This window comes from Oncorhynchus nerka, linkage group LG14, assembly GCF_034236695.1.
Source record: "Oncorhynchus nerka isolate Pitt River linkage group LG14, Oner_Uvic_2.0, whole genome shotgun sequence".
In the NCBI taxonomy this organism is placed as follows: domain Eukaryota; kingdom Metazoa; phylum Chordata; class Actinopteri; order Salmoniformes; family Salmonidae; genus Oncorhynchus; species Oncorhynchus nerka.
The window spans coordinates 20,967,119-20,990,231 of NC_088409.1; the positions used below are offsets into that span (position 1 = coordinate 20,967,119).

At 43.2% G+C, this 23,113-nt stretch overlaps 1 protein-coding gene across 4 annotated transcripts in view; it reads left to right on the forward strand.

Moving 5' to 3' along the window:
• LOC115121677 (disintegrin and metalloproteinase domain-containing protein 22-like) overlaps positions 1 to 23,113 on the forward strand; it is a 179,485-nt gene that overhangs the window by 96,107 nt on the left and 60,265 nt on the right. For all 4 annotated transcript variants that reach the window (XM_065027742.1, XM_065027744.1, XM_065027745.1 and 1 more), the window contains 2 exons: positions 7,317 to 7,383; positions 10,556 to 10,638. In XM_065027742.1, the coding sequence (XP_064883814.1) occupies positions 7,317 to 7,383; positions 10,556 to 10,638 (150 nt within the window). The remainder of the gene's footprint in view (positions 1 to 7,316; positions 7,384 to 10,555; positions 10,639 to 23,113) is intronic.

A 23,113-nucleotide genomic window follows, 5' to 3' on the forward strand; every position in this document is an offset into this window, starting at 1 on the left:
TGTGTATTAGTCTCTCTCTCTCTTCCTGTTTCTCTCTCTTTCTGTTTCTCTCTCTTTCTGTTTCTCTCTTCCTGTTTCTCTCTCTTTCTGTTTCTCTCTCTTTCTGTTTCTCTCTCTTTCTGTTTCTCTCTTTCTGTTTCTCTCTTTTCCTGTTTCTCTCTCTTTCTGTTTCTCTCTTTCTGTTTCTCTCTCTGTTTCTCTCTCTTTCTGTTTCTCTCTCTTTCTGTTTCTCTCTCTTTCTGTTTCTCTCTTTCTGTTTCTCTCTTTTCCTGTTTCTCTCTCTTCCTGTTTCTCTCTCTTTCCTGTTTCTCTCTTTTCCTGTTTCTCTCTTTTCCTGTTTCTCTCTCTTTCTGTTTCTCTCTTTTCCTGTTTCTCTCTTTTCCTGTTTCTCTCTTCCTGTTTCTCTCTCTTTCTGTTTCTCTCTCTTTCTGTTTCTCTCTCTTTGTTTCTCTCTCTTTCTGTTTCTCTCTCTTTCTGTTTCTCTCTCTTTCTGTTTCTCTTTTCTGTTTCTCTTTCTGTTTCTCTCTTCTCTGTTTCTCTCTTTCTGTTTCTCTCTCTTTCTGTTTTCTCTCTTCTGTTTCTCTCTCTTTCTGTTTCTCTCTTCTGTTTCTCTCTCTGTTTCTCTGTTTCTGTCTTTTCTCTGTTTCTCTCTTTCTGTTTCTCTCTTTCTGTTTTTCTCTCTCTGTTTCTCTGTTTCTCTTTCTGTTTCTCTCTCTTTCTGTTTCTCTCTCTTTCTGTTTCTCTCTCTTTCTGTTTCTCTCTTCCTGTTTCTCTCTCTTTCTGTTTCTCTCTTCTGTTTCTCTTTCTGTTTCTCTCTTTCTGTTTCTCTCTCTTCTGTTTCTCTCTCTTTCTGTTTCTCTCTTTCTGTTTCTCTCTCTTTCTGTTTCTCTCTCTGTTTTCTGTTTCTGTTTCTCTCTTCTGTTTTCTCTCTTCTGTTTCTCTCTCTTCTGTTTCTCTCTCTTTCTGTTTCTCTCTTCTGTTTCTCTCTTCTGTTTCTCTCTCTTTCTGTTTCTCTCTCTCTTCTGTTTCTCTCTCTTCTGTTTCTCTCTCTTTCTGTTTTCTCTCTTCTGTTTCTCTCTCTTTCTGTTTTCTCTCTGTTTCTCTCTGTTTCTCTTCTGTTTCTCTCTCTTCTGTTTCTCTCTTTCTGTTTCTCTCTTTTCTGTTTCTCTCTCTTTCTGTTTCTCTCTTTCTGTTTCTCTCTTTCTGTTTCTCTCTTTTCTGTTTCTCTCTCTTCTGTTTCTCTCTTTCTGTTTCTCTCTCTTTCTGTCTTCTCTCTTTCTGTTTCTCTCTCTTTCTGTTTCTCTCTCTTCTGTTTCTCTCTCTTTCTCTTTTCTCTCTTTTCTGTTTCTTCTGTTCTCTTCTTTCTGTTTCTCTCTCTTTCTGTTTCTCTCTCTTTCTGTTTTTCTTTCTGTTTCTCTCTTCTGTTTCTCTCTCTTCTGTTTCTCTCTCTTTCTGTTTCTCTCTCTTTCTGTTTCTCTCTTTCTGTTTCTCTCTCTTTCTGTTTCTCTCTTTCTCTCTCTCTTTCTGTTTCTCTCTCTTTCTGTTTCTCTCTCTTTCTGTTTCTCTCTCTTTCTGTTTCTCTCTCTTTCTGTTTCTCTCTCTTTCTGTTTCTCTCTTTCTGTTTCTCTCTGTTTCTGTTTTTTCTCTTTCTGTTTCTCTCTCTTTCTGTTTCTCTCTCTTTCTGTTTCTCTCTTTCTGTTTCTCTCTTTTCTGTTTCTCTCTCTTTCTGTTTCTCTCTTCTCTTTCTGTTTCTCTCTCTTTCTGTTTCTCTCTTTCTGTTTCTCTCTTCCTGTTTCTCTCTCTTCTTTTCTTCTTCTGTTTCTCTCTTCTGTTTCTCTCTCTTTCTGTTTCTCTCTCTTTCTGTTTCTCTCTTTCTGTTTTTCTCTCTGTTTCTTTCTTTCTGTTTCTCTCTCTTTCTGTTTCTCTCTCTTTCTGTTTCTCTCTTTCTTTCTGTTTCTCTCTCTTTCTGTTTTCTCTCTTCTGTTTTCTCTCTTTCTGTTTCTCTCTCTTTCTGTTCTGTTTCTCTCTTTCTGTCTTCTCTCTCTTTCTGTTTCTCTCTCTTTCTGTTTTCTCTCTTTCTGTTTCTCTCTGTTTCTCTCTCTTTCTGTTTCTCTCTTCTGTTTTCTCTCTCTTTCTGTTTCTCTCTCTTTCTGTTTCTCTCTCTTTCTGTTTTCTCTCTTTCTGTTTCTCTCTTCTGTTTCTCTTTTTCTGTTTCTCTTTTCTGTTTTCTCTCTTTCTGTTTCTCTCTCTTTCTTTCTGTTTCTCTCTTTCTGTTTCTCTCTCTTTCTGTTCTCTCTCTTTCTGTTTTCTTCTTTCTGTTTCTCTTTCTGTTTCTCTCTCTTTCTGTTTCTCTCTTTTCTCTCTTTCTGTTTCTCTCTTTCTGTTTCTCTCTCTTTCTGTTTCTCTCTCTGTTTCTGTTTCTGTTTCTCTCTTTCTTTCTCTTCTGTTTCTCTCTCTTTCTGTTTCTCTCTTTCTGTTTCTCTCTCTTTCTGTTTCTCTCTTTCTGTTTCTCTTTCTGTTTCTCTCTTCTGTTTCTCTTTCTGTTTCTCTCTCTTTCTGTTTTCTCTCTCTTTCTGTTTCTCTCTTTCTGTTTCTCTCTCTTTCTGTTTCTCTCTCTTTCTGTTTCTCTCTCTTTCTGTTTGTTTCTGTTTCTCTTTCTGTTTCTCTGTTTCTCTCTTTCTGTTTCTCTTTCTGTTTCTCTCTCTTTCTGTTTCTCTCTCTTTCTGTTTTCTCTTTCTGTTTCTCTTTCTGTTTCTCTCTCTTTCTGTTTCTCTCTTTCTGTTTCTCTCTTTCTGTTTCTCTCTCTTTCTGTTTCTCTCTCTTTCTGTTTCTTCTCTCTCTTTCTGTTTCTCTCTTTTCTGTTTCTCTCTCTTTCTGTTTCTCTCTCTTTCTGTTTCTCTCTCTTTTGTTTCTCTCTTTCTGTTTCTTCTTTTCTGTTTCTCTCTCTTTCTGTTTCTCTCTCTGTTTTCTGTTCTGTTTCTCTCTCTGTTTTCTCTCTTTCTGTTTCTCTCTTTTCTGTTTCTCTCTTTCTCTTTCTCTCTTTCTGTTCTCTCTCTTTCTGTTTCTCTCTCTTTCTGTTTCTCTCTTTCTGTTTTTCTGTTTCTCTTCTTTCTGTTTCTTCTGTTTCTCTTTCTGTTCTTCTGTTTCTCTCTCTTTCTGTTTCTCTCTTTTCTGTTTCTCTTCTTTCTGTTTCTTCTCTCTTCTGTTTTCTCTCTTTCTGTTTCTCTCTCTTTCTGTTTCTCTCTCTTTCTGTTTCTCTCTCTCTTTCTGTTTTTCTCTCTTTCTGTTTCTCTCTCTTCTGTTTCTCTCTCTTTCTGTTTTCTCTCTTTCTGTTTCTCTCTCTTTTTCTGTTTCTCTCTTCTGTTTTCTCTCTTTCTGTTTCTCTCTTCTGTTTTCTCTCTCTTTCTGTTTCTCTCTTTCTCTTTCTGTTTTCTCTCTTTCTGTTTCTCTTTCTGTTTCTGTTTTCTCTCTTTCTGTTTCTCTCTCTTTCTGTTTCTCTCTTTTCTGTTTCTCTCTCTTCTGTTTCTCTCTCTTTTCTCTCTTCTGTTTCTCTCTCTCTCTGTTTCTCTCTTCTGTTTCTCTCTCTTCTGTTTCTCTCTTCTGTTTCTCTCTCTTTCTGTTTCTCTCTCTTTCTGTTTCTCTCTTCTGTTTTTCTCTTTCTGTTTTTCTTCTGTTTCTCTCTCTTTCTGTTTCTCTCTCTTTCCTGTTTCTCTCTCTTTCTGTTTCTCTCTCTTTTCTCTCTTCTGTTTCTCTTCTTTCTGTTTCTCTCTCTTTCTGTTTCTCTCTTTCTGTTTCTCTCTGTTTCTCTTTTTCTCTCTTTCTGTTTCTTTCTGTTTCTCTCTTTTCTGTTTCTCTCTCTTTCTGTTTCTCTCTCTTTCTGTTTCTCTTTCTGTTTCTTCTCTTTCTGTCTCTTTCTGTTCTGTTTCTCTTTCTGTTTCTCTCTCTTCTGTTTCTCTCTCTTCTGTTTCTCTCTTTCTGTTTTCTCTCTTTCTGTTTTCTCTCTTTCTGTTTCTCTTCTGTTTCTCTCTTTCTGTTTCTCTTTCTCTTCTTTCTGTTTCTCTCTTCTGTTTCTCTCTCTTTCTGTTTCTCTCTCTTTCTGTTTCTCTCTCTTTCTGTTTCTCTCTTCTGTTTCTCTCTCTTTCTGTTTCTCTGTTTTCTCTTTTCTCTTCTGTTTTCTCTCTTTCTGTTTCTCTCTCTGTTTTTCTCTTTCTGTTTCTCTCTCTTTCTGTTTCTCTTTTCTGTTTCTCTCTTTCTTCTCTCTTTCTGTTTTCTCTCTTCTGTTTTCTCTCTTTCTGTTTCTCTCTTTCTGTTTCTCTTTCTGTTTCTTCTGTTTCTGTTTCTCTTCCTGTTTCTCTCTCTTTCTGTTTCTCTCTTCTGTTTCTCTTTCTGTTTCTCTCTCTTTCTGTTTTCTCTCTTTCTGTTTTCTGTTCTTCTGTCTCTCTTTCTGTTTCTCTCTCTTCTGTTTCTGTTTCTCTCTCTTCTGTTTTCTCTCTTTCTGTTTCTCTCTCTCTTCTGTTTTCTCTCTTTCTGTTTCTCTCTTCTGTTTTTCTCTCTTCTGTTTCTCTCTCTTTCTGTTTCTCTCTCTTTCTGTTTCTCTCTTCCTGTTTCTCTCTGTTTTCTCTTTCTGTTCTCTTTCTGTTTTCTCTCTTTCTGTTTCTCTCTCTTTCTGTTTCTCTCTTTCTGTTTTCTCTCTTTCTGTTTCTCTCTTTCTGTTTCTCTCTCTTCTGTTTCTCTCTCTCTTTCTGTTTTCTCTCTTTCTGTTTCTCTCTTTTCTGTTTCTCTCTCTTTCTGTTTCTCTCTCTTCTGTTTCTCTCTTCTGTTTCTCTCTTCTGTTTCTCTCTCTTTCTGTTTCTCTCTCTTTCTGTTTCTCTCTCTTTCTGTGTTTTCTCTCTTTCTGTTTCTCTCTCTCTCTCTCTCTCTCTCTTTTTCTGTTTCTGTTTCTCTTTCTGTTTCTCTCTCTTTCTGTTTCTCTCTGTTTCTCTTCTTTCTCTTTCTCTTTTTCTGTTCTCTCTCTCTGTTTCTCTCTCTTTCTGTTTCTTTCTCTCTCTTTCTGTTTCTCTCTCTGTTTCTGTTTCTCTCTCTTTCTGTTTCTCTCTCTTTCTGTTTCTCTCTTTCTGTTTCTCTCTTCTGTTTCTCTCTCTTTCTGTTTCTCTCTTCTGTTTCTCTCTCTTTCTGTTTCTCTCTCTTTCTGTTTCTCTCTTTCTGTTTCTCTCTCTTTCTGTTCTCTCTTTCTGTTTCTCTCTTTCTGTTTCTCTCTCTTTCTGTTTTCTCTCTTTCTGTTTCTCTTTCTGTTTCTCTTTCTGTTTCTCTCTCTTTCTGTTTCTCTCTTCTGTTTTCTCTCTTTCTGTTTCTCTCTTTCTGTTTCTCTCTCTTTCTGTTTCTCTCTCTCTTTTCTCTCTTCTCTCTCTCTCTTCTGTTTCTCTCTTTCTGTTTCTCTCTCTTTCTGTTTCTCTCTCTCTTTCTGTTTCTCTCTGTTTCTGTTTCTCTCTCTCTTCTGTTTCTCTCTCTTTCTGTTTCTCTCTCTTTCTGTTTCTCTCTCTTTCTGTTTTCTCTCTTTCTGTTTCTCTGTTTCTCTTTCTGTTTCTCTCTTTCTGTTTCTCTCTCTTCTGTTTCTCTCTCTTTCTGTTTCTCTCTCTTTCTGTTTCTCTCTCTTCCTGTTTCTCTCTCTTTCTGTTTCTCTCTTTCTGTTTCTCTCTTTCTGTTTCTCTCTCTGTTTCTCTCTCTTTCTGTTTCTCTCTCTTTCTGTTTCTCTCTTTCTGTTTCTCTCTCTTTCTGTTTTTCTCTCTTTCTGTTTCTCTCTCTTTCTGTTTCTCTCTTTTTCTGTTTCTCTCTTTCTGTTTCTCTCTTTTCCTGTTTCTCTCTTCCTGTTTCTCTCTCTTTCCTGTTTCTCTCTTTTCCTGTTTCTCTCTTTTTCTGTTTCTCTCTCTTTCTGTTTCTCTCTCTTTATGTTTTCTCTTTCTGTTTCTCTTTCTGTTTCTCTCTTTTCTGTTTTCTCTCTTTCTGTTTCTCTCTCTTTCTGTTTCTCTCTCTTTCTGTTTCTCTCTCTTTCTGTTTTCTCTTTTCTGTTTCTCTCTCTTTCTGTTTCTCTTTCTGTTTCTTTCTGTTTCTCTCTCTTTCTGTTTCTCTCTCTTTCTGTTTCTCTCTCTTTCTGTTTCTCTTTCTGTTTCTCTCTCTTTCTGTTTCTCTCTCTTCTGTTTCTCTCTCTTTCTGTTTCTCTCTTTTCCTGTTTCTCTCTCTTTCTGTTTCTCTCTCTTTCTGTTTCTCTCTCTGTTTCTCTCTCTTTCTGTTTCTCTCTCTTTCTGTTTCTCTCTCTTTCTGTTTCTCTCTCTTCTGTTTCTCTTTCTGTTTCTCTCTCTTTCTGTTTCTCTCTCTTCTGTTTCTCTCTCTTTCTGTTTCTCTCTCTTTCTGTTTCTCTCTTCTGTTTCTCTTTCTGTTTCTCTCTTTCTGTTTCTCTCTCTTCTGTTTCTCTCTCTTTCTGTTTCTCTCTTTCTGTTTCTCTCTCTTTCTGTTTCTCTCTCTTTCTGTTTCTCTCTTTCTGTTTCTCTCTCTTTCTGTTTCTCTCTCTTTCTGTTTCTCTCTCTTTCTGTTTCTCTCTTCCTGTTTCTCTCTCTTTCTGTTTCTCTCTTCTGTTTCTCTCTCTTTCTGTTTCTCTCTCTTCTGTTTCTCTCTCTTTCTGTTTCTCTCTCTTCTGTTTCTCTCTCTTTCTGTTTCTCTCTCTTTCTGTTTCTCTCTCTTCTGTTTCTCTCTCTTTCTGTTTCTCTCTTTCTGTTTCTCTCTCTTTCTGTTTCTCTCTCTTCTGTTTCTCTCTCTTCCTGTTTCTCTCTCTTCTGTTTCTCTCTCTTTCTGTTTCTCTCTCTTTCTGTTTCTCTCTCTTCCTGTTTCTCTCTCTTTTTTCCTGATTCTCTTTCACCCTGTCCCTTTCTTTTGTCTGCTCATTCTCTCGCTTTCTCAAGTACAAATACATCCACGACATGCCCTTGAATGTTAAGAATGTTTTCAATTGTGTGTTTGTGTGATCGCGCGCGCGCGCGTGTGTGTGTGTGTGTGTGTGTGTGTGTGTGTGTGTGTGTGTGTTCGCGCGCGTGTGTGTGTGATCGCTGGAAGTAGTCCTCTATCAGTAGCAGCTGATAATTGTTGGTATGGATGCTCTGACACTTTGAGACAATCCTGGAGATAACATTTACATTTACATTTACCAGAGAATACTGTAATTTCATTAACACTCTTCCGTCCCTTTAACCGACACAGAGCTCTGAATTCATATCTGTAGTTGTCTAACATTTCTCCTCCTCTGTTTCCTCTTCTCTTCCCCCCAGTGATCTTCTGTCTTCAAAGTACGTGGAGAGGCATATTTCAGAAAATGGGAAGGCTGTCATCTTCAAAGTAAGAACCTGAGCACTGTATGGAAATCTAGTCTCTGAATTAGAATGTTGTTTCAGAAATGAGATGCTTTGATGATAACCTGCTGATAGGGTGCACTACAGTGTTGTGTCATTAACTACCAATGGTTGATCCTTAAAACTCTTCATCTGGGATTAACAACATCCTCATAGCTCGCTGACCGTACTGTAATCTGGACATCCACCTCTCTGTGCCACGGCCAGTTCATAGTTAAACAGTTAAAAAGATGATTAGGTTATTAGGGGAATAATAATCCACACTTTACAGATTATTATCTCTTCGTGTTGTTACTAGGGGATACTTTATTAGCCATCAACAGGCTTTACAGTGGCCAACTATGTAATAATGTTTATAAACAGCTGAGAAGCAGCAAGGTAGAATAACATTATTTCTGATGGTAAGTACTTACTACGACTGAGATGTTTTATTGTTCCACCTAGCTATCTGAAGAAGGATGCACTAACTAAGTAGCTCTGGATAAGAGTTTCTGCTAAATGACTACAATGTGTCTCTCTCTCTATGTCTCTGTGTCTCTGTCTTTTTCTCTCCATCCTCTCTCTCTCTCTCTCTTCTCTCTCTCCCTTTTGTCTCTCTCTTTTGTCTCTCTTTCTCTCACTCACTCACTCACTCACACACACACACTCACACACACACACACACACACACACACACACACACACACACACACACACACACACACACACACACACACACACACACACACAATGCAGTTTGCTGGGTGTTTCTTGCCTCTATGAGAACTGGAGCAGAAGGTTCAGAGGAGGGGAGGAAGAGAGGTGCTGGATAGTAGAGCACAGCCCTGCTTATAAATAGCTCTCTCTTCCTATCTTCCTCTCTCTCGCTTTCTTTTTCTCTCTTCCTCTTGTTCTTCCCCTCTCTCACTCTCTCTCGCTCTTTCCCTCACACTCTCTCCCCCTTTCTCTCTCTCTCACTCTCTCCCTCTCCCCCATTGACTGAGAGTGATATCACAGGAGTACTTCCTCCCCAGAGAAGAAGTAGGAAGGAGAGGGGAACTCTAATGACAACAGAAGTAACAGTCATCTCATCCATAGATAGTGATATAGATAGACAGGCTTTGATGGTCATTGTCTCCCTTCACATTCCTCACTCCCTCTCTTTCCATCTCTTTCTCTCTCTCCCTCCTTCCTGAAAGAGTTGTGGTAGAGAGAGAGTGTTGTGGTAGAGAGAGAGTGTTGTGGTAGAGAGAGAGTGTTGTGGTAGAGAGAGAGAGTGTTGTGGTAGAGAGAGAGAGAGTCGTGATAGAGAGAGAGGGAGTCGTGGTAGAGAGAGGGAGTCGTGGTAGAGAGAGGGAGTCGTGGTAGAGAGAGGGAGTCGTGGTAGAGAGAAAGGGAGTCGTGGTAGAGAGAGAGGGAGTCGTGGTAGAGAGAGAGAGTGTGTTGTGGTAGAGAGAGAGCGTTGTGGTAGAGAGAGAGGGAGTCGTGGTAGAGAGAGAGGGAGTCGTGGTAGAGAGAGAGGGTGTTGTGGTAGAGAGAGAGGGAGTCGTGGTAGAGAGAGAGTGTTGTGGTAGAGAGAGAGGGAGTCGTGGTAGAGAGAGAGAGTGTTGTGGTAGAGAGAGAGAGTGTTGTGGTAGAGAGAGAGGGAGTCGTGGTAGAGAGAGAGAGTGTTGTGGTAGAGAGAGAGGGAGTCGTGGTAGAGAGAGAGATTGTTGTGGTAGAGAGAGAGGGAGTCGTGGTAGAGAGAGAGAGCTTGTTGTGGTAGAGAGAGGGAGTCGTGGTAGAGAGAGAGAGTGTTGTGGTAGAGAGAGAGGGAGTCGTGGTAGAGAGAGAGAGTGTTGTGGTAGAGAGAGAGAGTGTTGTGGTAGAGAGAGAGAGTGTTGTGGTAGAGAGAGAGGGAGTCGTGGTAGAGAGAGAGAGTGTTGTGGTAGAGAGAGAGAGAGTGTTGTGGTAGAGAGAGAGGGAGTCGTGGTAGAGAGAGAGATTGTTGTGGTAGAGAGAGAGGGAGTCGTGGTAGAGAGAGAGAGTGTGTTGTGGTAGAGAGAGAGGGAGTCGTGGTAGAGAGAGAGAGTGTGTTGTGGTAGAGAGAGAGGGAGTCGTGGTATGCAGCAGGGCAGTGCAGAGCTGCCTCCCTGTGTTCGGCCCAGGGAAGGGTGTAGTGCAGGAATTGATCCAGTGATAAAAGCTGTTTTCCCTCTAAGAGGCCGGCTTCCTGTCTAATGGCAGTTAGACCAGGAGAAATAGACCAGGAAGAGACAGCACTTAGACATCATACAAATCTATATGAATAAATATGGCTTTATGTACCACACGCACATGCAGCCTAACGCAGCAGAATGGGCCTAAGCACTCGGTGGTTTAAAAAAGCCTGAGAGATGGAGAGAGAGACATCGAGGGGGAGGGGGAGAGACACATCGAGGGGGTCGATCATTGCTGTGGCTTCCTGTCAGTAGATGATCTGATGAGAGAAACAAGAGGAAGGTTAAGATAGGATAGAGGGATGAGAGGAGGAGTAGTGAGTAGTAGAATATCTCCCTCTCAGATCATTAAATGTGACCTGGTTGAGCCCCCAGAGCATTTCCATGCACCTGAGAGAGCATCTTCAAATCCGTATGCGCGACCAATAAACTTTGATTTGAGACACACGTCCCTGTAGTCTTGATTCTGTCGAACATATTAGTATTCACAGACACCCCTTGGTCTATGTGAGCATATACTCTGTGATAGATTACTTCAGTCTCGGGATCTAAGGGTGAATGCTCTGTAATTGATTTCTCTGGATTCATCTCCTTACGAAATGCTCAGTGATAGATTGCTCTTTCTTCAGAGTGTGCAGCAGTGTGTACAGTATGTAAAGTATGTGTATATTGTGTGGTCAGGACAATGACCATGTCCAGAAAGAAAACAGGCAGTCGTGTTGATCTGTAAGGAGTAGATATGTGTTTAAACTGATGGTAGTAGCTCCACCTTTCAACACATTGCTGACATCTTTGGTTGTTTCTGGCCAGGAGGTTGGATTGGCTCTAAAGTTACCGTCCTCTATGTCACTGACAGTTGTGTTAATCTATCTCTCTCTCTCTCTCTCTTTTTCTCTTTCTCGATCTCTCTCTTTCTATCTCTCTTCTCTCTCTTTATCTCTCTTCTCTCTCTCTCTATCTCTCTCTCTCTCTCTCTCTTAGGGAGGAGAACATTGTTATTACCAGGGGGTAGTGCGGGACATCCCTGAATCCTTCGTGGCCCTCTCCACCTGCCACGGCCTGCAGTGAGTATTCTGTGTGTGTGCTTTTCCTCGGATCAGTATTTCCTTCCCCCTGTGTCCCAGTCTCAGGCCTAAGTAGCAATTATCCCATTTAGGCATTATGCCAGTATAATTATTGCAGATTAGCTGATCTCTCTCTCTCTCTCTCTCTCTCTGTTGTGTGTGTGTGTGTGTCTGTTGTCCAGTCATGACATGCAAAGGCCGTCACTCAGAGCCACTTTCCTTTATGTTGTGTTGGTCCCACCTGGACCTGATCCCAAGGCTCTTACAGGGAGCTGAATTGAACACCAGGGAGCACCATTTGGGTAGCTTGATGCTACCAACCACCTCAACATACACATACAGTCATACTTTATTTATGTTTCTGTTCACACATAAACACCTCTCTCTTCCTCTTCCCCCTCTCTCTCTCTCTCTCTCTCTCTCTCTCTCTCTCCCCATCTGCTCTCTCTCTCTCTCTCTCTCTCTCTCTCTCTCTCTCTCTCTCTCTCTCTCTCTCTCTCTCTCTCTCTCTCTCCCCCATCTGCTCTCTCCATCCTCTCTCTCTCTCTGTGTCTCTCTCTCTATGTCTCTGTCTTTGTCTCTCCATCCTCTCTCTCTCTCCACCCTCTCTCTCTCCATCCTCTCCCTCTCTCTCTCTTTCTCTCTCCACTCTCTCTCTCTCTCTCCTCCCTGCAGCATTGTCCTGTGGGACATCTCTGTTTCTCAGGCTGGTATTTTTAGTTGTTCTCTAAAGCAGTGCTTTCTCTGAGAGAGAGATGGGTCAGCTGGAGAAAGCCCTGCAGGGAGGTGTGTGTGTTGTATGTATGTTTATGTGTGTGACTGTATTGGGATATATCTGACAGTATCGGGTGTCTCGAATGCAGAGGAAACACACACAGAAGAAACACACACCTGCAGTGTCACACACCTGTGTCAGTCAGAGAGACGCACCTCTTCGAGAGAGAGAGAGAGAGAGAGAGAGAGAGAGAGAGAGAGAGAGAGAGAGACTCACTCTCTTATGCTGAGTCAGGTCTCTACCATAATGTACATCCTGCCTTGCCTTCACACACACCCTGTCGTGCTGCAATATAATATTAACAGCCGAAGTAGGATTGGGACTCAATTGAATGTACTTGTCCCAGTGTCCATCCACAATGTGACTCAGAGAAAACTGTTCTTCTAAACCAGATATTCCCAAATTGGGGTACGCTCTGCCGTCGGGGGTACGCTCTGCTGTCGGGGGTACGCCAAATGAAAGTGTAATTCACATTTAAATTTAAAAAATGTCAAACAGTACATTTATATTTTTTTCTCGCCTGAGTAGCCTTGTTTCACTGACAAAAATAAAATTCAACCATCTAGTGTTCAGTGAAATAACAACACAATGTCAAATACAGGTAGCCTAGTCAAATAATTTACATCCAATCACGTTAACTGTTACTCTCTCGCGCAAAACCTTCACTCTTGCGCAGACATTTAGAACGAAACATGACAATTTGAAAAATAAGCCATGGAAGTATTTGGAGCGAGAATAAAGATGACTTTTGAGTAATAAGACATGTATAAAAGCAACAGATACTATTAATAACAAGGGCTAGAAATTCCACGTTTCAAGATTGCTTCGATCACGCTGACTGGGATATGTTCCGAATAGCCTCAGACAACAACATTGATGTTTATTAGCAAGTGCATCGGTGATGTTGTACCCACTGTGACTATTAAAACCTTCAATAACCAGAAACCGTGGCTTGATGGCAGCATTCGCGCAAAACTAAAAGCACGAACCGCTACTTTTAATCATGACATGGCAACCGGAAAAATGACCGAATACAAACTATTACAGGCTATTCCCTCCGCAAGGCAATCAAACAAGCTAAGCGTCAGTAGAGAGACAAAGTAGAGTCGCAATTCAACGGCTCAAACACGAGACGTATGTGGCAGGGTCTACAGTCAATCATGGATTACAAAAATAAAAGCAGCCCTGTCACGGACACCAACGTCTTGCTCCCAGACAAATTAAATTACTTCTTTGCTTGCTTTGAGGACGATGCAGTTCCACTGACGCGGCCCGCTACCAAAACCTGTGGGCTGTCCTTCTCCATGGCCAACGTGAGTAAAACATTTAAATGTGTTAACACTCACAAGGCTGCCAGACCAGACCCACTCCAATTTGCTTACCGCCCCAATAGATCCACAGACGACGCAATCGCAATCACACTGCACCCTGCCTAAACCCATCTGGACAAGAGGAATACCTATGTTTCTGCCTGTAGGAGGGGAGGAGCAAGATGGTATCGTGGTCCGATTTACCAAATGGAGGGCGGGGGAGGACCTTATATGCATTCTGGAAGGAAGTATATCAATAGTCGAGGGTTTTAGCAGTGCGAGTACAGAAATCAGTATGTTGATAGGATTTCAGGAGCCTTTTCCTCAAATTTGCTTTGTTAAAATCCACTGCTACAATAAATGCAGCCTCGGATATGTGGTTTCCAGTTTGTCCAGTGAAGTTCTTTGAGGGCCGTTGTGGTATCCACTTGGGGGGGATATAGACCACTGTGGCTATTATTGATGAAAATTCTCTTTGGAGATAGTACGGTCGGCATTTAATTGTGAGATATTCTAGGTCGGGTGAACAGAAGGACTTGAGTTCCTGTATGTTATCACAGTTACACCATAAGTCGTTAATCATAAAACATATACCTCCACCGTTCTGCTTCCTGGAGAGATGTTTGTTCCTGTCGGCGCGATGTACTGAGAACCAAACAGGCTTTACAGAGTCAGACAGTATATCTCGCTATGTTTCCGTAAAGCAGAGTATGTTACAATCCCTGATGTCCCTCTGAAAAGCAACTCTCGCCTTGAGCTCATCAATTATATTGTCCAGAGATTGGACATTAGCGAGTAAAATACTCAGGAGCGGTGGGTGGTGTGCACGCTTCCTGAGTCAGACCAGAAGACTGTCTCGAGTACCTCTGCTTCGCCGTTGTTGTTTTGGGTTGGCCTCTGGAAGACGTTTGATTGCTCTGGCGAGAGTAAACAAAGGATCCGCTCCAGGGAAGTCGTAGTTCTGGTCATAATGCTGGAAGTTCTGGTGAGTTACCGCCGCTCTAATATCCAATAGTTCTTCCCGGCTGTATGTAATGACACAAAACAATTCCTGAGCTAATAACATAAAACACAGTACATAAACAAACAAAATACTGCAAAGTTGCTTAAGAGTTAGTCGCGATGCTGCCATCTCCATCGGCCCCATCATCAAGTAGGAAGCGTCTTATCTGGTGAGGTACTGTGGCTAGGACAGGCAAGCCCCATACTATTGTGGAGGACTCAATTCTTCCTGCTGCCGCGGATATGGCTGGGACAATGCTGGGGGGAAAGGCTAAAAAAACTATACAGACAAATACTTCATCAAATGACACTGTTTTACGATGCATCAGTGACATGGCAGGAGATGCTTTGAAACAATTACTGCTTCGCATACAAGCCAGTGAATTCTATGCGTTACAGCTGGATGAGTCAACAGATGTGGCAGGCCTGGCACAGCTCCTGGTATATGTCCGTTACGTTTATGGGGGTCAATTAAGGAAGACATCCTCTCCTAGAAACCAGCATAACATGAGAGGATATTTTTTTAAGTACTGGACAGCTTTGTGACTTCAAATAGACTTTGGTGGTCAAGATGTGTTGGTATCTGTACTGATGGAGCAAAAGCCATGACAGAGAGACATAGTGGAGTGGTAACGCGCGTGCAAGCAGTTGCTCCTGATGCCACTTGGATACACTGCAGCATCCACCAAGAGGCTCTTGCTGCCAAGGGAATGCCTGACAGCTTGAAAGATGTTTTGGACACCACAGTGAAAATGGTTAACTTTGTTAAAGCAAGGCTCCTGAACTGGTGTATTTTCTGCACTGTGCAATGATAAGGGCAGCGACCATGTAACACTTTTACAACATACAGAAGTGCGCTGGTTATCAAGAGGCAAAGTATTGACACGTTTTTTTTAAATTGAGAGACGAGATTAAAGTTTACTTTACTGACCATCATTTTCACTTGTCTGACCGCTTGCATGATGATGAGTTTCTCACATGACTGGCCTGTCTGGGTGATGCTTTTTCTCTCACCCGAATGATCTGAATCTAGGATTACAGGGACTCACCGCAACTATATTCAATATGCGGGACAAAATAGAGGCTATGATTAAGAAGTTGGAGCTCTTCTCTGTCTGCATTAACAAGGACAACAAACAGGTCTTTCCATTATTGTATGATTTTTCTGTGTGCAAATGAACTCAAGCTTACGGACGATATCAAATGTGATATAGCGAAGCACCTGAGTGAGTTGGGTGTGCAATTACGCAGGTACTTTCCCAAAACGGGCGACACAAACAACTGGATTCGTTATCCCTTTCATGCCCTGCCTCCAGTACAGTTACCGATATCTGAACAAGAGAGCCTCATCGAAATTGCAACAAGCGGTTCTGTGAAAATTGAATTTAATCAGAAGCCACTGCCAGATTTCTGGATTGGGCTGCGCTCAGAGTTTCTTGCCTTGGCAAATTGCGCTGTTAAGACACTGATGCCCTTTGCAACTACGTACCTATGTGAGGGTGGATTCTCGGCGCTCACTAGCATGAAAACTAAATACAGACACAGACTGTGGGTGGAAAATTATTTAAGACTGAGACCCTCTCCAAACAAACCCAACATTGCAGAGTTATGTGCATCCTTTCAAGCACACCCTTCTCATTAACTTGTGGTGAGTTATTCACAATTTTTGATTAACAAGTAAGGTTTTATATGTTGGATGGCTAAATAAAGACCAAAATTATTGATTATTATTATTCGTGCCCTGGTCCTATAAGAGCTCTTTGTCACTTCCCACGAGCCGGGTTGTGACAAAAACTCACACTCATTCTTATGTTTAATAAATGTATCGTATAGTGTGTGTGGCAGGCTTACAATGATGGCAAAAAAACAAGATTTGAGAGTGTGCTGACCCTGGTGCTAGAGGGGGTATGTAGCTGGAGGTTCAATGTTTGAGGGGGTACGGGACTATAAAAAGTTTGGGAACCACTGTTCTAAACCATCCACCATGAGAGTCAGAGAAGACTGTTCTTCTTGTAGTACTTTATGGTGAAACAAAATGAAAAAGCACATTGTGACAGTGTGACCACTGTGTTACTGTTTACAGACACACATTGTGACAGTGTGACCACTGTGTTACTGTTTACAGACACACATTGTGACAGTGTGACCACTGTGTTACTGTTTACAGACGCACATTGTGACAGTGTGACCACTGTGTTACTGTTTACAAACACACATTGTGACAGTGTGACCACTGTGTTACTGTTTACAAACACACATTGTGACAGTGTGACCACTGTGTTACTGTTTACAGACACACATTGTGACAGTGTGACCACTGTGTTACTGTTTACAAACACACATTGTGACAGTGTGACCACTGACATCCGGGTTGGAGCGAGCAGTCGCATCCGCACTTCGGTCCACAGGTAGTATAACTTTTCATTACATTTCATTACATTTCATTATACTACAACGGTTTGATTTGTCTAATCTTAGCAATTTCTTCTTAGCTAGCTACATAGCCGTCATTGTATCAAAGATAATTGCGTAATTATCGTATTTCGTCGTCCTAACGTAGTCTACACTGCTATCTGCCCAGACAGTACAACGGTTTGATTTGTTTGATCGTAGCTAGCTACATAGCTAGCTACATAGCCGTCTTTGTATCAAAGATAATTGTGTAGTCTAGAGCGATTTTCTAGGTTAGCTAGCCAGCTATTGTCGTTCTTTTAACGCAAAGTAACGTAATCAACACTGCTAGCTAGCCAGCTAGCCCCCGAATAGCAGCACTGTAGCCACTGCCAGCTAGCCTACAAAGTCAACAACGCAGCCACTGCCAGCTAGCCTACTTCAGCAGTACTGTATCATTTTAATCATTTTAGTCAATAAGATTCTTGCTACGTAAGCTTAACTTTCTGAACATTCGAGACGTGTAGTCCACTTGTCATTCCAATCTCCTTTGCATTAGCGTAGCCTCTTCTGTAGCCTGTCAACTATGTGTCTGCCTATCCCTGTTCTCTCCTCTCTGCACAGACCATACAAACGCTCCACACCGCGTGGCCGCGGCCACCCTAATCTGGTGGTCCCAGCGAGCACGACCCACGTGGAGTTCCAGGTCTCCGGTAGCCTCTGGAACTGCCGATCTGCGGCCAACAAGGCAGAGTTCATCTCAGCCTATGCCTCCCTCCAGTCCCTCGACTTCTTGGCACTGGCGGAAACATAGATCACCACAGATAACACTGCTACTCCTACTGCTCTCTCTTCGTCCGCCCACGTGTTCTCGCACACCCCGAGAGCTTCTGGTCAGCGGGGTGGTGGCACCGGGATCCTCATCTCTCCCAAGTGGTCATTCTCTCTTTCTCCCCTTACCCATCTGTCTATCGCCTCCTTTGAATTCCATGCTGTCACAGTTACCAGCCCTTTCAAGCTTAACATCCATATCATTTATCGCCCTCCAGGTTCCCTCGGAGAGTTCATCAATGAGCTTGATGCCTTGATAAGCTCCTTTCCTGAGGACGGCTCACCTCTCACAGTTCTGGGTGACTTTAACCTCCCCACGTCTACCTTTGACTCATTCCTCTCTGCCTCCTTTCCACTCCTCTCCTCTTTTGACCTCACCCTCTCACCTTCCCCCCCTACTCACAAGGCAGGCAATACGCTCGACCTCATCTTTACTAGATGCTGTTCTTCCACTAACCTCATTGCAACTCCCCTCCAAGTCTCCGACCACTACCTTGTATCCTTTTCCCTCTCGCTCTCATCCAACACTTCCCACACTGCCCCTACTCGGATGGTATCGCGCCGTCCCAACCTTCGCTCTCTCTCCCCCGCTACTCTCTCCTCTTCCATCCTATCATCTCTTCCCTCTGCTCAAACCTTCTCCAACCTATCTCCTGATTCTCCCTTCTCAACCCTCCTCTCCTCCCTTTCTGCATCCTTTGACTCTCTATGTCCCCTATCCTCCAGGCCGGCTCGGTCCTCCCCTCCCGCTCCGTGGCTCGACGACTCATTGCGAGCTCACAGAACAGGGCCCGGGCAGCCGAGCGGAAATGGAGGAAAACTCGCCTCCCTGCGGACCTGGCATCCTTTCACTCCCTCCTCTCTACATTTTCATCTTCTGTCTCTGCTGCTAAAGCCACTTTCTACCACTCTAAATTCCAAGCATCTGCCTCTAACCCTAGGAAGCTCTTTGCCACCTTCTCCTCCCTCCTGAATCCTCCTCCCCCTCCCCCTCCTCCCTCTCTGCAGATGACTTCGTCAACCATTTTGAAAAGAAGGTCGACGACATCCGATCCTCGTTTGCTAAGTCAAACGACACCGCTGGTTCTGCTCACACTGCCCTACCCTGTGCTCTGACCTCTTTCTCCCCTCTCTCTCCAGATGAAATCTCGCGTCTTGTGACGGCCGGCCGCCCAACAACCTGCCCGCTTGACCCTATCCCCTCCTCTCTTCTCCAGACCATTTCCGGAGACCTTCTCCCTTACCTCACCTCGCTCATCAACTCATCCCTGACCGCTGGCTACGTCCCTTCCGTCTTCAAGAGAGCGAGAGTTGCACCCCTTCTGAAAAATCCTACACTCGATCCCTCCGATGTCAACAACTACAGACCAGTATCCCTTCTTTCTTTTCTCTCCAAAACTCTTGAACGTGCCGTCCTTGGCCAGCTCTCCCGCTATCTCTCTCAGAATGACCTTCTTGATCCAAATCAGTCAGGTTTCAAGACTAGTCATTCAACTGAGACTGCTCTTCTCTGTATCACGGAGGCGCTCCGCACTGCTAAAGCTAACTCTCTCTCCTCTGCTCTCATCCTTCTAGACCTATCGGCTGCCTTCGATACTGTGAACCATCAGATCCTCCTCTCCACCCTCTCCGAGTTGGGCATCTCCGGCGCGGCCCACGCTTGGATTGCGTCCTACCTGACAGGTCGCTCCTACCAGGTGGCGTGGCGAGAATCTGTCTCCTCACCACGTGCTCTCACCACTGGTGTCCCCCAGGGCTCTGTTCTAGGCCCTCTCCTATTCTCGCTATACACCAAGTCACTTGGTTCTGTCATAACCTCACATGGTCTCTCCTATCATTGCTATGCAGACGACACACAATTAATCTTCTCCTTTCCCCCTTCTGATGACCAGGTGGCGAATCGCATCTCTGCATGTCTGGCAGACATATCAGTGTGGATGACGGATCACCACCTCAAGCTGAACCTCGGCAAGACTCCATTGTGTCCTCCTCCCAGAGCGCTAAGAACCTTGGCGTGATCCTGGACAACACCCTGTCGTTCTCAAATAACATCAAGGCGGTGGCCCGTTCCTGTAGGTTCATGCTCTACAACATCCGCAGAGTACGACCCTGCCTCACACAGGAAGCGGCGCAGGTCCTAATCCAGGCACTTGTCATCTCCCGTCTGGATTACTGCAACTCGCTGTTGGCTGGGCTCCCTGCCTGTGCCATTAAACCCCTACAACTCATCCAGAACGCCGCAGCCCGTCTGGTGTTCAACCTTCCCAAGTTCTCTCACGTCACCCCGCTCCTCCGCTCTCTCCACTGGCTTCCAGTTGAAGCTCGCATCCGCTACAAGACCATGGTGCTTGCCTACGGAGCTGTGAGGGGAACGGCACCTCAGTACCTCCAGGCTCTGATCAGGCCCTACACCCAAACAAGGGCACTGCGTTCATCCACCTCTGGCCTGCTCGCCTCCCTACCACTGAGGAAGTACAGTTCCCGCTCAGCCCAGTCAAAACTGTTCGCTGCTCTGGCCCCCCAATGGTGGAACAAACTCCCTCACGACGCCAGGACAGCGGAGTCAATCACCACCTTCCGGAGACACCTGAAACCCCACCTCTTTAAGGAATACCTAGGATAGGATAAAGTAATCCTTCTCACCCCCCTTAAAAGATTTAGATGCACTATTGTAAAGTGGCTGTTCCACTGGATGTCATAAGGTGAATGCACCAATCTGTAAGTCGCTTTAGCGTCTGCTAAATGACTTAAATGTAAATGTAAATGTGTTACTGTTTACAGTAATCCACCATCCTGATCCTTCATGAGAGTCAGAGAAGACTGTTCCTCTTGTAGTACTTTATGGTGAAACAAAATGAAAAAGCACATTGTGACAGTGTAAACACTGTGTTACTGTTTACAGACGCACATTGTGACAGTGTGACCACTCTGTTACTGTTTACAGACGCACATTGTGACAGTGTGACCACTGTGTTACTGTTTACAGACGCACATTGTGACAGTGTGACCACTGTGTTACTGTTTACAGACACACATTGTGACAGTGTGACCACTGTGTTACTGTTTACAAACACACATTGTGACAGTGTGACCACTGTGTTACTGTTTACAAACACACATTGTGACAGTGTGACCACTGTGTTACTGTTTACAGACGCACATTGTGACAGTGTGACCACTGTGTTACTGTTTACAGACACACATTGTGACAGTGTGACCACTGTGTTACTGTTTACAAACACACATTGTGACAGTGTGACCACTGTGTTACTGTTTACAAACACACATTGTGACAGTGTGACCACTGTGTTACTGTTTACAGACACACATTGTGACAGTGTGACCACTGTGTTACTGTTTACAGACACACATTGTGACAGTGTGACCACTGTGTTACTGTTTACAAACACACATTGTGACAGTGTGACCACTGTGTTACTGTTTACAAACACACATTGTGACAGTGTGACCACTGTGTTACTGTTTACAGTAATCCACCATCCTGATCCTTCATCCTGACCACCCTCTCTCTCCTAGCCTGATCCACCATCCTGACCACCCTCTCTCTCCTAGCCTGATCCACCATTCTGACCACCCTCTCTCTCCTAGCCTGATCCACCATCCTGACCACCCTCTCTCTCCTAGCCTGATCCTCCATCCTGACCACCCTCTCTCTCCTAGCCTGATTCTCCATCCTGACCACCCTCTCTCTCCTAGCCTGATCCTCCATCCTGACCACCCTCTCTCTCCTAGCCTGATCCTCCATCCTGACCACCCTCTCTCTCCTAGCCTGATCCTCCATCCTGACCACCCTCTCTCTCCTAGCCTGATCCTCCATCCTGACCACCCTCTCTCTCCTAGCCTGATCCTCCATCCTGACCACCCTCTCTCTCCTAGCCTGATCCTCCATCCTGACCACCCTCTCTCTCCTAGCCTGATCCTCCATCCTGACCACCCTCTCTCTCCTATCCTGATCCACCATTCTGACCGTTGCGCTCTCATTGTGTGTAAGCTCGCGAGACCAGGATGGAACCTCATCGAAATTGATTGTGTTCAATTCACTAGCTGTAAGGCATTATTGGGTTACTGACAATGAGCAAAACCTAAATATGGTTCAGATTGAATTATGGCATTAGACACTAAGTTTACAGCATCATTGTTTTATACATTGATCCACCATTCTGACCGTTGCGCTCTCATTGTGTGTAAGCTCGCGAGATCAGGATGGAACCTCATCGAAATTGATTGTGTTCAATTCACTAGCTGTAAGGCATTATTGGGTTACTGACAATGAGCAAAACCTAAATATGCTTCAGATTGAATTATGGCATTAGACACTAAGTTTACAGCATCATTGTTTTATACATTGATCCACCATTCTGACCGTTGCGCTCTCATTGTGTGTAAGCTCGCGAGACCAGGATGGTGGATCAGACAATCTGTCTCCTGTCCTGGGTGATATTTACTCTTCCGTGTGTGTGTGTGTGTGTGTGTGTGTGTGTGTGTGTGTGTGTGTGTGTGTGTGTGTGTGTGTGTGTGTGTGTGTGTGTGTGTGTGTGTGTGTGTGTGTGTGTGTGTGTGTGTGTGTGTGTGTGTGTGTGTGTGTGTGTGTGTGTGTGTGTGTGTGTGTGTGTGCGTGTGCGTAGTGTGTGTGTGTGTGTGTGCGTGCAGAGTTGCGTGTAGTAACCCAGAGTTGCTGTTTTAGACATCCACCTTCTAGTTCACAGTAATACCGTATTGTAGATAGTGTTGAAGGCAGTGGAGAATACACTCTATATCATATATCAATATCCAGTCATTGCAGATTGCACCATTTTATGGTCTATATTTGAACTGCCCGAACCAAGACAATATTACAGACTGTTTTCCTTGATGGAGAAAGGCCTAAAGGTGGTGGTTAAGGCTAGTGTGGGTTAGTAGTGTTGGTTAGAAGTGCTAGTTAGAAGTGCTAGTTAGTAGTGTTGGTTAGTAGTGTTGGTTAGAAGTGCTAGTTAGTAGTGTTGGTTAGTAGTGTTGGTTAGAAGTGCTAGTTAGTAGTGTTGGTTCGAAGTGCTAGTTAGTAGTGTTGGTTAGTAGTGCTAGTTAGTAGTGTTGGTTAATTGTGTTGGTTAATAGTGTTAGTTAGTGAATTAAATGAATTAATTGCATTTTATTTTCATGTCAAATTGCCAATTGGCAACCCACCCAATTGACACATAAACAAACATTACAATAATTTACTGTGGTAATTAAATGATAATACTTCTTCCGGTGTTCTCTGCATTATGCATCGCATAAAGAGTGAAAAAAAGTAAGGTAAAAATCAATACATAATAGTAAATAAGGTTATTCAAACAATAATTACATCCCTAGAGCAGTAAAATAACATACATACATACATACATACATACATACATACATACATACATACATACATACACACATACATACATACATACATACATACATACATACATACATACATACATACATACATACATACATACATACATACATACATGTTAGGACATCTACTTTGTGCATGACACAAGTACTTTTTCCAACAATATTTTAAATACAGATTATTTCACTTATAAATCACTGTATCACAATTCCAGTGGGTCAGAAGTTTACATACACTAAGTTAACTGTGCCTTTAAACAGCTTGGAAAATTCCAGAAAATGATGTCATGGCTTTAGAAGCTTCTGATAGGCCCATTGACATAATTTAAGTCAATTGGAGGTGTACCTGTGGATGTATTTCAAGGCCTACCTTCAAACTCATTGTCTCTTTGCTTGACATCATGGAGAAATCAAAAGGAAATCAGCCAAGACCTCAGTTTTTTTTTGTAGAGCTCCATAAGTCTGGTTCATCCGTGGGAGCAATTTCCAAATGCTTGAAAGTACCACGTTCATCTTTACAAACAATAGTATGCAAGTATAAACACCATGGGACCACGCAGCCGTCATACCAATCAGGAAGGAGACGTGCTCTGTTTCCTAGAAATGAACGTACTTTGTTGCAAAAAGTGAAAATCAATCCCAGAACAACAGCAAATGACCTTGTGAAGATGCTGAAGGAAATAGGTACAAAAGTATCTATATCCACAGTAAAACGAAAGCTATATCGACACAACCTGAAAGGCCGCTCAGCAAGGAAGAAGCCATTGCTCCAAATCCACCATAC